The following is a 14,359-nucleotide window of genomic DNA, read 5'->3' as shown; positions in this document are numbered from 1 at the left end:
TAAACACTAGCAAACCTGCACAGGAGGCTCAGAATGGGCACTCTCAAAATTCTGAAAGTCCAGTTAAAAAAAAAGAAGCAGTTTTAAGTTCTGGGTGCTTTGGATTGCTTTCTCGCTGATTCCTCCTCCTGGGCTCTCGGGCAGGCCTGGGGAGCTCCACAGACCTCTGAACCTGGAGGCAGATTGGGGGGAGACTCTGGGGGGGCCTGAGGACCGGGCATTTTTATAGGATTGAGGACCTATAGCTTTACAAAATGTCCCCCAGTTTCAAAACAGGAAGGACCACTGCCTTAAGGGTTTGGACTGATTCTTGGTGAGTCACTGGGAGCTGAGAAGCCGCTGTCGGGAGCTGGCTGCGTGGGGCCTGGGGGCACACAGGGCACGAGCACAGGCCGCCTGGGGTGGGCTTACCTCCCTGTCAGTGTTCCGACCGCGACCACAGACCCTGAAGGATGAAAACCAGAAGACTGAGCTGGATCCTAAAATATTTTAAAGGAAGTGTAAATTGATGGCAGATACAGCACCACAGCATGACACCCCCGTGCCCTGCCACCCCCACAAGCCCACTGGCTCTATCTGAAAAGTCCTTTCTCTCCACAGAGGAGGATGGCTTCCCCCTGGATATGTGGCACATTTCTTCTTCTTTTTTTTTTTTTTTGTAAGTTTCTAAGTACCATAAATCTTTTGAAATTTTTTAATTAATTTTTTATTTATATATGACAGAGGAATGCATTACAATTGGCACATTTCAATAATACTAAAGTTTTATCCTTTCAGAATTTTTCCTTTTGCCTTATCCCCTTTCATATCTACAGTCATCAGATGAGAGACTAACAGGGAAATGCTCTTTTTTCTGAGCTGTAGTTTAGATGCCGGCCCCCGTGGCTGACCCCTATGCTCAGTGGTCACTTGGTCAAATAGTGAGCTGTCTGGAGATACAACCAGCTGACCCCTGCAAAGGGGCCAGGAGTGGACGTGGAGGGCACAGAGATGCTCGTGGATTAACTACTGATTCCAGAGACTGGAAAGAAGCAGCAGCTTCTGGCTTTATCCTCTAGATGCCTCTTCCTAAGTGGGAGCTCAGGCCGCCACGACCCACACGTGGACCTCAGGTTTCCCTTGGCACTTTACCATTTACAAAAGCACTTTGGTGCAGGCCGTTAATCTGAGCCTCATGACAATTGTGAGATGAAGACACTGCAGTACAGAGAAGTGACGACTTCCTGTCCAAAGTCACAGGGCCAGTGGCCTAGGAGCTGACTTGCTGCAGGCTGGCTTCCAGCTCCGGCCCCTACCTTTACGAGTCAAGCTGAGTGGTGAAGGGGCAGGGAAGTGCAGGGACTGTCACTGCTTCCTGAGGCAGTCATGCTGATGAGACAGCGGGGAAGGCTGCCCTCTCTGAGCACCGCTGAGCCCCTCCAGCTCATCCTTCCCATGCTCAGCTGGCTACAGTGGTCAGCAACCCATCGAACCTTTCTCTGAAAGTCGAGAGAGGAGAGCCAGACCCAGCACCTGGGGGATGCCAGCCACTCGGCAGGGCATTAAAGAATATGCTGGGGCTGTGTATATCGTCAAGGGTGCAAGAACACAGGAGGTCCCTTCGACTCTCCACAGTGTGGTGCTGAGGACAGAGCCTGGGGTTGGCCAGTGGGGGTAAGTACTGGCCTGCGACTAATCAGTGACCTTGGCAAGTTATTTAACTTCTCTAAACTTCAGTTTCCTAGTTGATGAAATCAGAGAGAAAAAAAATTTTCAACCTGCAGGGTGGCCGCAAGGATTAAGACAACATACATCCAGTGTCTGGCAGGCAAACAGCCAGTGCTCAAGAAATGCAGGCCTGTTTTATGTGTAGGGAAAGGTATGCAATCTGTGCTCCTTTTGCAAAGTTCACAGAGATGCTGACTTTAAAACTAATGCTTTATCTTTACCATCACACTGAGAACGTAGAGACGAATTGAACTGTTCTCAGTACACCTGTGAGCGCCTATACAAGAGTCACGTCACAGACAGAATACGGCCTATGACATGCATCTCCAGCACTTGAGGCAATGAGAACACTGTGCCCAAGAACCCGTGAGCAACTCGACCTGCTAAGAGTTCAGGGGAACATCAGCACTGCAGGGCAAGAGCCGTCGGGGCACGTGAAGAGCAGCGCGACTCTGAAGAGCTCAGCGGGGGAGGCTGGCTTGCAAGAGAAAATGAGCAAGTTCCAGGTAAATTTCTACCAGAAAGGTGGAAGTGTAGCACGCATGCTTACCTCTATGATTTTGTCCCAGACGGGCCGGTGGCCGACAGCATCCCAGAGAGTGGCGTGCTTGTCATGCCCACAGGTCAAGAACTGAGGTTTGGAAGCATGGACGGCGAGCCCCCAGAGCTCATCAGTGTGACCCTGCAAAGAAGCAAAGGAGCTTCGAGGCCCTGCAGTCTACAGCGGGGGCCCCTTCAGTGCATCCCTCATTTGTCTCTCTGCCAAGGCCATTTCAGGGGGACACAGGAGTGACTGCCTCCTTCTGGAGCTTGCTTGAGCGCTCAGCTGACCATACCTGAGTGATGGGTGTGAAGTCCCCTGACAGGGTGCCCTGCAGGACGAAGTTCCTAGTCGTGCCTATGAGGATGACCTCGCCCTTCCCCTCGGCCACCGTCCGGATTGGGCCAAACTGTTCAGGAATCTGCATTGGAAAGCGTGGTGTGAAAAGATCTCAGATTTTATGAAATTGTCAGCTCCAGCATCCAAAGTCCTTGTTTATCCATCACATGGGAAGGACTCAGCAGTTTCATATACATGTGCACACACGGAGAGAGGTTAGCCACCAAAGCCAGCTGTGGAGTGAACGACTGAAACCCAAATCTTACTTTTTTATTATTTATTTTTATTAATTTTTTCTGCAGTGCTGGGATTGAACCCAGGGCCTTGCACATGCTAGGCAGGCATGCTACCACTGTGCTCCATCCCTGAACACAAACCTTACTGCTAAAACTATAAACAGTTTACATATCTTCAAAGAATCAGCAAAAGTCAAGTTGTTTGACCCCCAAAATAATAAAGGGATATAATTGGTTAGTCTGCTCTTCACTTGTTATGACTTCTGTGGCAAGAGTTGATAAGGTCTGGAAAATAAGGACCAGTAAGAGTTGCTGTAACTTTGAAATGGCAATATTGCTCTGTTTAGTTTTGAAATCCACTGTTCATACTGATGGACACCAGAAATTATCCAAATATTAAGAAAAGGATTCAAAACGCACTCACTGAGGTGATTTGCTATGACGAGTTGAATGAAGTTCTCGCCCTCCAGGAAGACAGGGTCTTCGGGCCCGGCAGGCCTAGCTCAGGGAGAGTGGCCCAGCTCAGGGAGAGTGGCCCGGCTCAGGGAGAGTGGCCCGGCTCAGGGAGACTGGCCCGGCTCAGGGAGAGTGGCCCGGCTCAGGGAGAGTGTCCCGGCTCAGGGAGCCTGGCCCGGCTCAGGGAGCCTGGCCCGGCTCAGGGAGAGTGTCCCGGCTCAGGGAGATTGGCCCGGCTCAGGGAGAGTGGCCCGGCTCAGGGAGAGTGGCCCGGCTCAGGGAGACTGGCCCGGCTCAGGGAGACTGGCCCGGCTCAGGGAGAGTGGCCCGGCTCAGGGAGAGTGGCCCGACTCAGGGAGACTGGCCCGGCTCAGGGAGAGTGGCCCGGCTCAGGGAGAGTGGCCTAGCTCAGGGAGAGTGGGCCACCCGCATACCCTTTCTCTATCTTCCAGGCAGGCCATTGGCCTGGGCTTGGGAAAAGGTGATGGCAACCCACACAAAGAGGAGTCACAGATACCAACAATGGCGAGTTGCCTCCAATGAGGCCTCGGTGTGTCCTTTGCTGTTATGATTTAACACAGGAACATCTACAACTAGTAATCCAGCGCATGTTCACTCAAGTGCTGATGAAACCTTAGCATAAAAAGTTCTCAGACTAAAACTGCGCTCTGACTTAGAAGCTGGAACAGTGCTGCAGCATGTCCCTCTACACTAGAGACGCAGAGCGTCACCCGTTAGATTGATGGCAATTTTCCCTTCTGTCTGCTCATAATTTCCTGGAACCCTGGGGGGAAAACTCTTGTGTGTAGAGGAATATTGAATTTCCTGCCTCTGGCTTACAGGAAGGCAGGGTGGCTCCTAGGTAACCGGGAGGTGAAGTAGGTCTCCAAAGCAGCCGGAGTGCTACAGAGCCTGTTGGCCCTGAGCTGAGAGCCATGCACAAAGTAGATACTCAATAAACCTAAGTGCAGAATGATAATATTGGCAAAGTAACAGGCTGGAAATTAGTAAAAGGCAGGAAAGACTTGAATGATAAATCAAAATGTGGGTTATAGTCCCCTGGAAAATTAAATTGGCCCTATTAGAAAAACACTGTGTCCATTAGCCTCAAACTTTTATCAATTTAAGTTTATTTTAGTTGTACTTAAATTGCCTCCACAATTGTAACAAAACACCTTGTTTCCATATAATTCCGTCTAAACAATTTTTAAAGCTGTAAGTTAAGGATTCTAAACTAACAAGGAAATGAGTCAGAAAAACAGTTTAAGGTTAAAACGAGTCTGTAGCAGCCTGCCAACTCACCTCAGTTTTATGAAGTTTTTGATAGTTTCCATTCCAAGAAACGAGCTTGCGGTCTTTCCCTCCTCCGGACACCAGCGTGCCGTCTCTCAGCATGCAAAGCGCAAAAATGCCGCCCTCGTGGGCCCCTGGGATGGCGTGGCTTATGCGGTTGGTACCTAGACATGCAGGAAGCCCCGTTAGCGTGTTCACAGGCTTGCCTAGTCCATCCTCCAATCTCACTTCACTTGGGCTGAGAAGGTGAGGTGGTGAGTTCAACTCTACGAAGGATTCAATTTCTAGAAGCTCACAGTCTCCAGCGAGCCTCAGCGGACTCCTCTGTGGTCGGGGAAAGGTGCACGCTGTGGCCGGGAGCGTGGCCCGTGTTGGTGCCCACGCCTTCCCCCGAGTGAGCTGCGTGCTGGGCCAGGAGCCTGCTCCTTCCTCAGGTCGACCTTGGGGAACAGGCCACTGCTCCCCCACAGGACTGTTCCAAGGATTAAGCAAGCAGTGCCTCAAGCACCAGGAGCGGGGTGTCTACAAGTCACCTCGTTCCGAAGGCCCACTGGGGGTCCCTCTCCACCTCACCCCGACCTCAACTCTCTGATCCCTGAACTGGGGTCACATATTTTCCTGGCCATGGTAAGTGTCCCCAAGTTGCCTGCCCTGAACTGAGCACATCTTTCCAGAGTGAATCTCTTGTCCCCAGTGGCTTGCAGTAGCAGGGGCAGCAGCAGGGATCTGGCTCTGGCTCCCCGAGAGCAGCTCACACGCTGCTGGTTGTAGCAATTAAGAGATGTCTGCCCAAGGCTATGTGAACCAGGAAAGTTACCTAACTATTTTCTAGCTATGCGGCCATTATAACTTCATCGCTATGGCTTGTTAACAGATCTCCTAATAACGTATTAATCCTTCACAGCACCTCGGTCCTGAAGACCCTTTAGGGTGGTACACTTAACTTACCACTCTCCAGCTTTCTTCCGTTCCAGTTTTATGGTTTCAGGACACACACACACACACACACACACACACACACACACACACACACACCCGTGGACCATATCAACAGACAGTTCTTATAAAAGTCATCCTTGAACTGTTACCTTTTCCCCATACTAAGATGTTGCCACTGGAATCTCCAGTAATGGTGTCACCGTTTTCAGAAAATGTCACGCAGAGGACAAACTTTGGCTTTTCCTGTTTCTGCAAAATGTAGTAAATACGTACATAAGTATATTGAATCAGGACAGTCTTTCCTGTGGTCTCGAGAGCTGGAGCCACAGCAATCCCCTCTGGGCGGCGTCGGCCTCTCCAGCACCCTGTGGCTTCCATTTTCAACCACCCTCACAGAACTATGCTGCTCCAAGAGGAGGAGAGACTCTGGGGCTCCAGTGGCGGGGGAATCCTGAGGTTGCTCAGGGGTGCTGGCGGGGACTAGGGGCGGGTGTGTTGTCTTGACCACAGAATGAGAAGCAGAACCCCACGCCAGAGCAAAGGACCCTCCAAACAGCCCCGGAGAAGGTCCCTGCGTGCTCTCCTCTCCCGGCCCACAGAAGACACACACACCTCCGGCACCCTTCACGAGACAGCCGCCCCCACGCACCCTCTGGCCTGCGCCGTCCCAGCTCCTCTCCGGGGCCTGCTCCCCGCCCTGGTCACTGCGTTACCAGTGAGGCCCACAGGCACAGGGGGCTCCTGTCTAGATGAGGGGTCCTAGTGCATGATGTGCCACCACACCCCCAGGTGCAGTCCAGACTGAGACACCTCAGCGCCCCCCTAAAGCCCAGTTGATCACATGCACCTCCCAGGGGAAAACTAAACAAAAGATGTAACTTTACCTCAAATAATCCTTGCTTCTTATTAAGGGAGTTTCCTTCAAGTGTCCAAAAGTAGAGATGTGATTTTCCACATGTGACTATGACATTGGTGTCCGTGGGGTGGAAATCCGCAGCAAACACAGCTTCATTAGAACACTTGAGGGGAAACAGGGCAATCAGACGCCTGGAATCTCCTAAGACAATTTTCTCTTAAGAAAATAAATCTGAACTACCAATAAACAACTCATTCCAGGCAAGCACGATGCCTTTTGAGTTTCCCACTGAATTCACCCTGTATGAAGTGGTACTGGCCACGCGCCTTGCCCACCCCCTCGCCTGACCCCGCTGGCTGTGAGCCCTGAGGATGGGGAGCTCAGGGCAGCGAACCACACAGGGCAGGAGGGGCTGCAGTGCCCATGCTGATCTCCCAGGCCGGGCGTGTGGCAAGGTGCTGAGCTCTAGGCCTCATCCCCACCCGCGGGGGGAACTCCAGAGAAGGGTGGGAATCTAGATTCCCACAGCCCCACTGTCCTGGCTGCCCTGACCCCTTCCCCGTCAGGGAGGCTCTGGGTCCTGTTCCTGGGCCTCTGCCTGAGGCTCAGTCTGGGGTCCACTGTGCTGGGTCTGGGTCTTTGGCGATTACTTCATCACCTCTCAACTGCTCTCCTGGCCTCTAGGACTGCACTCGGTCTGCTAAACCTGGCCTTGCTGGGAATTCAGTTATATGTCCTTGAACCTGGATGAAAACTTGCTGCTGATCACTTCCCACCTAGCAACATGGCAAGGACACCCAGAATTCCTGACGAGACATTGGACGGCAGGGCTCCATGGTGACAGGAAGCACGCCTGACCAGAGCACAGGATCTGCCTCCCAGACACACAAGAGATGGCTGGGTGTGAAAGGTCAGCTGGAGTGACCCCAGTGTCAGGAGAGTAAGGTATCCAGTGGTTATCCTGGTGTGAGACAAGTAACGCTGTCTGATGGTGTCTCTAATGTTAGGTAAGTTCGGTCATCTAAGGTTAACAGATGCCAAGATGAGAAATCCAAAGTCAGTTCTATAAAAATAGAAATCCAATGATGATCTCAACAGGATGAAAACATAAGGAGCTTCAGGAACATTAATTTGACATTTTGGGTAAAATGGATTCAAGGCAGTGAAAGAAGGCCAAAGTGGACCACTGCAGGGAGAACCCCAGGAGGGATCTGATTGTCCGCAAGTCCACCCAGAGTCTGCTCAGCTCGGGAGGCGCCGGGGCTGGGGCAGTGCCCGGAGCTCGGGTGCTGGCTGCCTCACCTGGCAGCAGAGGCTGCCGCAGCTCCCTCACTAGGGAGTGAAACAAAAAATGAACAAAGAAATCACTGTGACAGCACTCAGGATCAGGTCCTGCCAGGGGACGGGGTGGGGCCACAAGACCTCAAGGGAAAGGAGCCACACTGGGGCAGGGTGGGGCAGGGGCAGCTGGGAGCTGCTGAGGGGCTGAGGTTGCGCCAGGGCCCGTGTGGGGAGTCGTGCTGGGGCTTGAGTGAGACCTTCGCGTCGGCCAGCCGCTCTTCTTTCTGCCAGTCCCACAGGGACAGTACGTGGTCATTGGAGTCGTCCACAGCACAGAGGTTGCTTCCTCCATTCTGGAAGAGAAAGCTGTTCATAGCAAGACTTCATTGAGAGTAACTGGGATGCACACAATTTGCATTTCATAAAAACTGCTACTCTAGTCAGCGGTTATTCACGCGCTGCTTCTGGGACCCGTATCCCTGGCAGACGGGGCGCGCAGTGAGCCTGGGCTCCCGAGGGGCAGAGTGGGAGGGCCGCGGTCAGAGGCAGCTCCCCATCCCAGGCTCTAGGAAAGTCTGCCCAGAGGGCTCAGGGCAGCTCCCGGAGGAGACAGTGCCCTCGGCGGCAGGGCCCGGGTCTGTCACAGGTGTGGCTGTGAACACGTGTGTGGGTACGTGTGTGCATGTGTGTGAGCTGGATGAAGAAGTGTGGATCGGCCGGGCCAGCACAGGCCACGGGGCCCGTGGAAGCCACCTGCCAAGGCAGCAGGTGACGTTCAAGGCCAGAGCAGGAAGGCTGCCTTGAAGAACATGAGGACAAATGTGGGGGTGGTGGCTGTTTCCTTTACCACGCCCACGTGGATGAAGTGTACGACTGGAAGAGTGTCCCTGATGAGGGGACCTGGGAAGCCAAAAGGTCCCAGAGTGCGAATCTGCACCTGCACAGGCAGTAAGCCCCCCACTCCAGCCTGGGGGCTCCCCCGAGGCCACAACACCACGGGCTTCATACTTACAGATTTTGAGAATGCAATACAGGTGACAGCTCGGTCAAAGAAGCCTATCCCGATGACGTGCAGTGTGTTCAATGTCACAGAATCCCAGATGCGCACATGTGGGGGCAGTTGCTGTTATGAACAAATGATGCCATCAGTCCCGTCGACTGACCTGTCCCTCCTCACCTTGAAGCTACACGATCACCCAGGAAGCAACTGCGATTTTGTCAAAAACCAAAGATTTTTTTCCCTGCACTTGAGGAGCTGCCTCTGAATGAGACAAGACATCCCAGTGGCCACAGGGGGGCCTGGGCTCCGTGGCCAGCTCAACACTAGAAGTCCACCGAGTTTTAAAACTTGACTTGGCAGCTCTTGACAACCATACCAAGGACCTGACTGTACAATGTGCCTATCTGGATATGTCGTAACTTTAGAAATGAAAAAGGATAAGGAAAGGGCATCGCATATGAGGGTTATTTTTATTTTTAATAGGGTCTCACCATGTTGACTAGGCTCAAACTCCTCCTGCTTCAGCCTCCAAAGTAGCTGGGGCTGCAGGCCCCCACTTTCCCCTGGCTCAGGGTTCTCCTTTTAAAGTCCATTCGGTTGCTAAGGCACAAGTATGTCTAATCTAAGTTCATCCAAATGGTCACCGCCAAATAGTGATAGAGTTTGACATGCCTGGGCTCAACAGGGGCAAATCAGGCTATTGATTATGCATAAATAAAACTTAGGGTTGTCATAACTCGCTCAAAACCCTCTCAACTGTGACCGGGGTTATTTATCCTAACTTCTCTCTTCCATATAGAAGAAAGCATTGTAGAGCAACCTGCTGATTTGTTACCAAGACAGGGCACTGTCTCTGGTGGTCAGAGGCATTAGGTGAACCGGGTTCTGGTCTGGCCTTATCTCTGAGGAGTTGGGTGTCTGCACGGTCCTCCAGGGTAAACTGGATGAGCTCAGGGAACTACAGCATTTTCTCAGGTTCTAAAAGTTCTGACTCAATTTCAATGCCAGAACTAAAATACAACATCAAGCCACCAGAGGGCAGAACAAAGGGTCACTACTCATTTCAAAGAAATTTTCCAGGCTGTGTAAACACAAGAAAAGATGAGCGCCTGATTTTGTCATTTCTTAGTGCTGCATAATATTCCATTGTGTATAGATGCCACATTTTCTTTATCCATTCATCTATTGAAGGGCATCTAGGTTGGTTCCACAGTCTAGCTATTGTGAATTGTGCCGCTATAATCATTGATGCAGCCGTATCCCTATAGTGCGCTCTTTTAAGGTCCTCAGGGAATAGTCCGAGAAGTGCAATAGCTGGGTCAAATGGTGGTTCCATTCCCAGCTTTCCCAGGAATCTCCATACTGCTTTCCAAATTGGCCTCACCATTTTGCAGCCCCACCAGCAGTGTACAAGTGTACCTTTTTCCCCACATCCCCGCCAACACTTGTTGTTGTTTGACTTCATAATGGCTGCCAATCTTACTGGAGTGAGATGGTATCTTAGGGTGGTTTTGATTTGCATTTCTCTGATTGCTAGAGATGGTGAGCATTTTTTCATGAACTTGTTGATTGATTGTATGTCCTCCTCTGAGAAGTGTCTGTTGAGGTCCTTGGCCCATTTGTTAATTGGGTTATTTGTTATCTTATTATTTAATTTTTTGAGTTCTTTGTACATTCTGGATATTAGGGCTCTATCAGAGGTGTGGGGGGTAAAGATTTGTTCCCAGGATGTAGGCTCTCTATTTACCTCTTTTATTGTTTCTCTTGCTGAGAAAAAACTTTTTAGTTTAAGTAAGTCCCATTTGTTTATTCTGGTTGTTAACTCTTGGGCTATGGGTGTCCTATTAAGGAATTTGGAGCCCGACCCCACAATTTGTAGATCGTAGCCAACTTTTTCTTCTATCAGACGCAGTGTCTCTGATTTGATATCTAGCTCCCTGATCCATTTTGAGTTAATTTTTGTGGATGGCGAGAGAAAGGGATTCAATTTCATTTTGTTGCATATGGATTTCCAATTTTCCCAGCACCATTTGTTGAAGATGCTATCCTTCCTCCATTGCATGCTTTTAGCCCCTTTATCAAATATAAGATAGTTGTAACTTTGTGGATTAGTCTCTGTGTCTTCTATTCTTATGCAGCACTAAGAAATGACAAAATCATAGAATTTGCAGGGAAATGGATGGCATTAGAGCAGATTATGCTAAGTGAAGCTAGCCAAGCCCTAAAAAACAAATGCCAAATGTCTGCTTTGATATAAAGAGAACAACTAAGAACAGAACAGGAAGGAAGAGCATGTGGAAAAGACTACAGTAAACAAAGACGAATGGGGGGAGAGAAACGGAGAGAGAAGGGAAAGCATATGGAAATGGTAGGAGACCTTCAAGGATACATAAAATTACAAGAGGCTATGAGGGGCAAGGGGGAAGGAAAAAAAAAGGGAGAGAATTGAACAACAGCAGGGGAGAAAGAGAGGGAAGATGGGAGGGGAGGGGAGGGGAGGGGGGATAGTAGGGGTTAGGAAAGGTAGCAGAATACAACAGACACTAATATGGCATTATGTAAAATGTGAATATGTAATAGATGTGATTCTGCAATCTATATTTGGGGTGAAAATGGGAGTTCAAAACACAATTTGAGTCTAATGTATGAAAGATGATATATCATGAGCTATGTAATGCTTTAAATAATCAATAAAAAATTAAAAAAAAAAAAAAAAAAAGATGAGCGCCTGTTCCGTTTATGTGAATTTGCATAACCGGAGTCTGATTTCCACTATCCCTATTAATTATTTTCAAGTGTAGAGTTTTAATGGAAAACAGCACACAGTTAATGTTTAAAATTCAATGTTATTAAAATGTTTCCTAGAATACAGTCACATTCATTCTTTCTGAGAGAAAACTCATTGATAAGAACAAAAGTACTGAATGTGGTTATTTTAGTAACAAGTCACACAAATATGAGCCTCATTGGTGATACCTTTGTGAACAAGGTATCACAGGCCACAGGAGTTTTTAGTAAGACATGACAGTCACCAGATGGAAACACTGTCATTCTCTATTAACTCGCGCTGGCTTTCTCTCACTGACCTGCCTGACCGCAGGACGTCCCACACCCAAGTGACTGTTCATTATGGCTTTAACCTTACACATCAAACAGGCACCTGCAATTTCAAAGCTTATCGTGTGTGCAAGTAGGTATGTTCAGAATTGTAAAGTCTTAGACAAGAACACACTGCATTTTAAGTCCACGGCGAGACCGTGAGTGGCAGTAAGCAATCTTGGTGAGGGAGTCAGGTGTTCAGATGCCACACCTGCACCCAAGCGGGGGGCACCATCGGCAGTGTTTTCTGGAAATAATAGTAAGAACAGATAGTACAACTTACCTTTCCATCCTTAGACGTGCCTGCAACTTGTCCTGTTGCTATAGTGATCCTATCGGGGTGAACTGCTAGGCTGAAAAAAGGATATTTATAAGACACCTGCCCTTAAAGGCGGGCCTTGCTCTTCCTTGGCCAAGTGCAACCTAGTCAAACATTTAAACATAGGAAACAAAAGGCCTGACTTCTTAGAAGGCACAATGAGCCCCCCAACCCCAACCTCCGTGCATAGTGAGTGCCCACTTCATTTCATCTTCAGTCTCGAATTTCTCCTGGAGAACTTTCAAACTCAAGGCAAAAGCATTCTTTGCTGGGAAAATAACCATTTTAACCTGCAAACCACTTAATTAGCCTCCACCCTTTGTTAAGAAGTCACTGGAGATGTTAAATAGGAAAGGCACCTCATCTTTGACAATGGGATTTTTTTTTCATTGACCAGGACAAACACACATATATGCTACATGTATTCATTCATCCAAACTTCCAGGAATGATATTCTTACCAAAAGCTGTAGACAAATTGGGAAAGGGTAGACTAGCCATAAACACGAGGCAAATAGCCATTATGTACAACGTGTTAAGAAGCCGTGTGGGCAGGCCTGCAGGGCCATTGGCTGAAGTCACTGGCTGGTTAGACTCTGTGCCCGAGGATGGACAGCTAGACCTGGAGGGGCGGCAGGCCAGGTGCTAGCAGTGAACATGCCCAGAGTAGAGCTCGGCTGGAGCCTGCTGTGGCTCCCTTCCTTCCCTGGGGCTCACATCCCAACACTGACCTTCCTGCTAATGCCACCTCCAGCTTTTGAGGACTCACCACTTCACGTCGTCATTATGGCCCGAGTAGTGCCTCTGCAGCTGCTCCTCCACGTTGTACAGCACCACCACCGAGGCGATGAAATACACCGTCTCCCCTGTCGGGAGCAGGTACAGGTTGTTCCGACAGTCTCGCCCCCGGTACCCGTAGCTGGGTGTGCGTCAAGGTAAACATGGCTTTCCTTTGAGAGCAGGCACATCAGCAGCTTTATGATCCAAACAGGGTAACCTGCAAACCCTCACTGTCCAGTATGTGGCTGCATCAAGTTGGGCATGGTCACTGATGCAATGTGAATGCAAATTTTTAATAATACAAAAATTAGTTCTGTTTTATCGAGTCGATTATGAGGCTAGGAACTGAATCTTTTACTAAAAAAAAGACCTTAAAAACATGATAAATGTATTCATAAAAAGGTACAAATCATACACACACACACACACACACACATACATACACCCATGCATACACAAAATGTTTAGGTCTTCCTGGCCCCAGCTCTTTAGGGATAATTATCCTTGTTAAAATTTTGACACATGTACTTTTAAACCTTGAAAACTGGGGCTGGGGCTGGGGCTCAGCATTAGTGTATTTGCCTGGCATGTGTGAGGCACTGGGTTCGATTCTTGGCACCACATATAAATACATAAATAAAATAAAGGTCTACCAACAACTAAAAAAATATTTAAAAAAATAACCTTGAAAACTATTTTGAGTGTAAAACCTCACTTGAACTTGGCTGTAAAAATAGCCTGGCAAAAAAAATACCATTTATTTGAAGCAAATTTTACTGTTTTACATCTTCTGAAATATGACTAAGAAGTGGACTGGATAAAGGTGTTTTGAATTAACCACTTAATACACCACTATTGACTTAGAGAAGAGATGGATCTCTTCAATGACATGGGACAAGACAGATTCCAAATGGGGGCAGCCAAACGCTTATAACTGTGAATCTAAAACAACAACAACAACAACAACAAAATTTCTTTTCAGGAGAAATCTGGGTACAGATGATAAAGTATGATTTCCTAATCTGAAACAGCCATTGTTCTAAATGAAGTCACCACACCTTCAGTTTCAGCCAGTGGCTTACGATTTGTCCCAGGGCTTGGCAGTGAACAGGTGAGAGATAAGCGTTTGCTTGAGGTGGCGGAGGGCTCTTCCTCTCTGCAGCCTGAGAGGAGCACGGCAGCCTTCCTCTAGAGTGAGAGATGAGTGGCTGAATCAGCGGAGAGAAGAAAGCCAGCGGCCATCCCACCTTCCCAGGTGCGCTCCTCTTCCCTGGCTGCGTCCCTGGAAGCACACTTTTCCAAACTTCACAAAGTTCCATTCCAAGAACGTGAGTTACAGGGCAGGGTCAGACAGTGGCACCCTAGACCTTGGTGGGAGACCACCCTTTTTTAAGAAAGCTGTTTGCATTCCTGCTGCGCCCGGCTCTAAGAAGCCTCGGGGTTCACTCCATTCAGTGTGCAGGTGTGCTTAGTCTTCCACATCTCCTCAACCCTCAGTATTGGCCTTGAACTTG

General features: G+C 49.1%; 1 protein-coding gene across 6 annotated transcripts in view; it reads right to left on the bottom strand.

Annotated features, from left to right (window-relative positions):
- Positions 1–14,359, bottom strand: part of EML1 (EMAP like 1) — a 165,716-nt gene that overhangs the window by 17,590 nt on the left and 133,767 nt on the right. For all 6 annotated transcript variants that reach the window (XM_081291993.1, XM_081291994.1, XM_081291995.1 and 3 more), the window contains 10 exons: positions 12,835–12,984; positions 12,031–12,100; positions 8,661–8,771; positions 7,906–8,001; positions 6,396–6,530; positions 5,661–5,760; positions 4,582–4,736; positions 2,544–2,669; positions 2,258–2,389; positions 412–479 (listed from right to left, as the gene is read on the bottom strand). In XM_081291993.1, coding sequence (XP_081148119.1) covers positions 412–479; positions 2,258–2,389; positions 2,544–2,669; positions 4,582–4,736; positions 5,661–5,760; positions 6,396–6,530; positions 7,906–8,001; positions 8,661–8,771; positions 12,031–12,100; positions 12,835–12,984 — 1,143 coding nt within the window. The remainder of the gene's footprint in view (positions 1–411; positions 480–2,257; positions 2,390–2,543; positions 2,670–4,581; positions 4,737–5,660; positions 5,761–6,395; positions 6,531–7,905; positions 8,002–8,660; positions 8,772–12,030; positions 12,101–12,834; positions 12,985–14,359) is intronic.

The sequence above is a fragment of the Spermophilus citellus genome (genome assembly GCF_964194105.1).
Source record: "Spermophilus citellus genome assembly, chromosome: 4".
NCBI classification, from domain to species: domain Eukaryota; kingdom Metazoa; phylum Chordata; class Mammalia; order Rodentia; family Sciuridae; genus Spermophilus; species Spermophilus citellus.
Note: the sequence above shows the minus strand (reverse complement) of the source record. Positions and strands in the feature narration are given on the sequence as shown.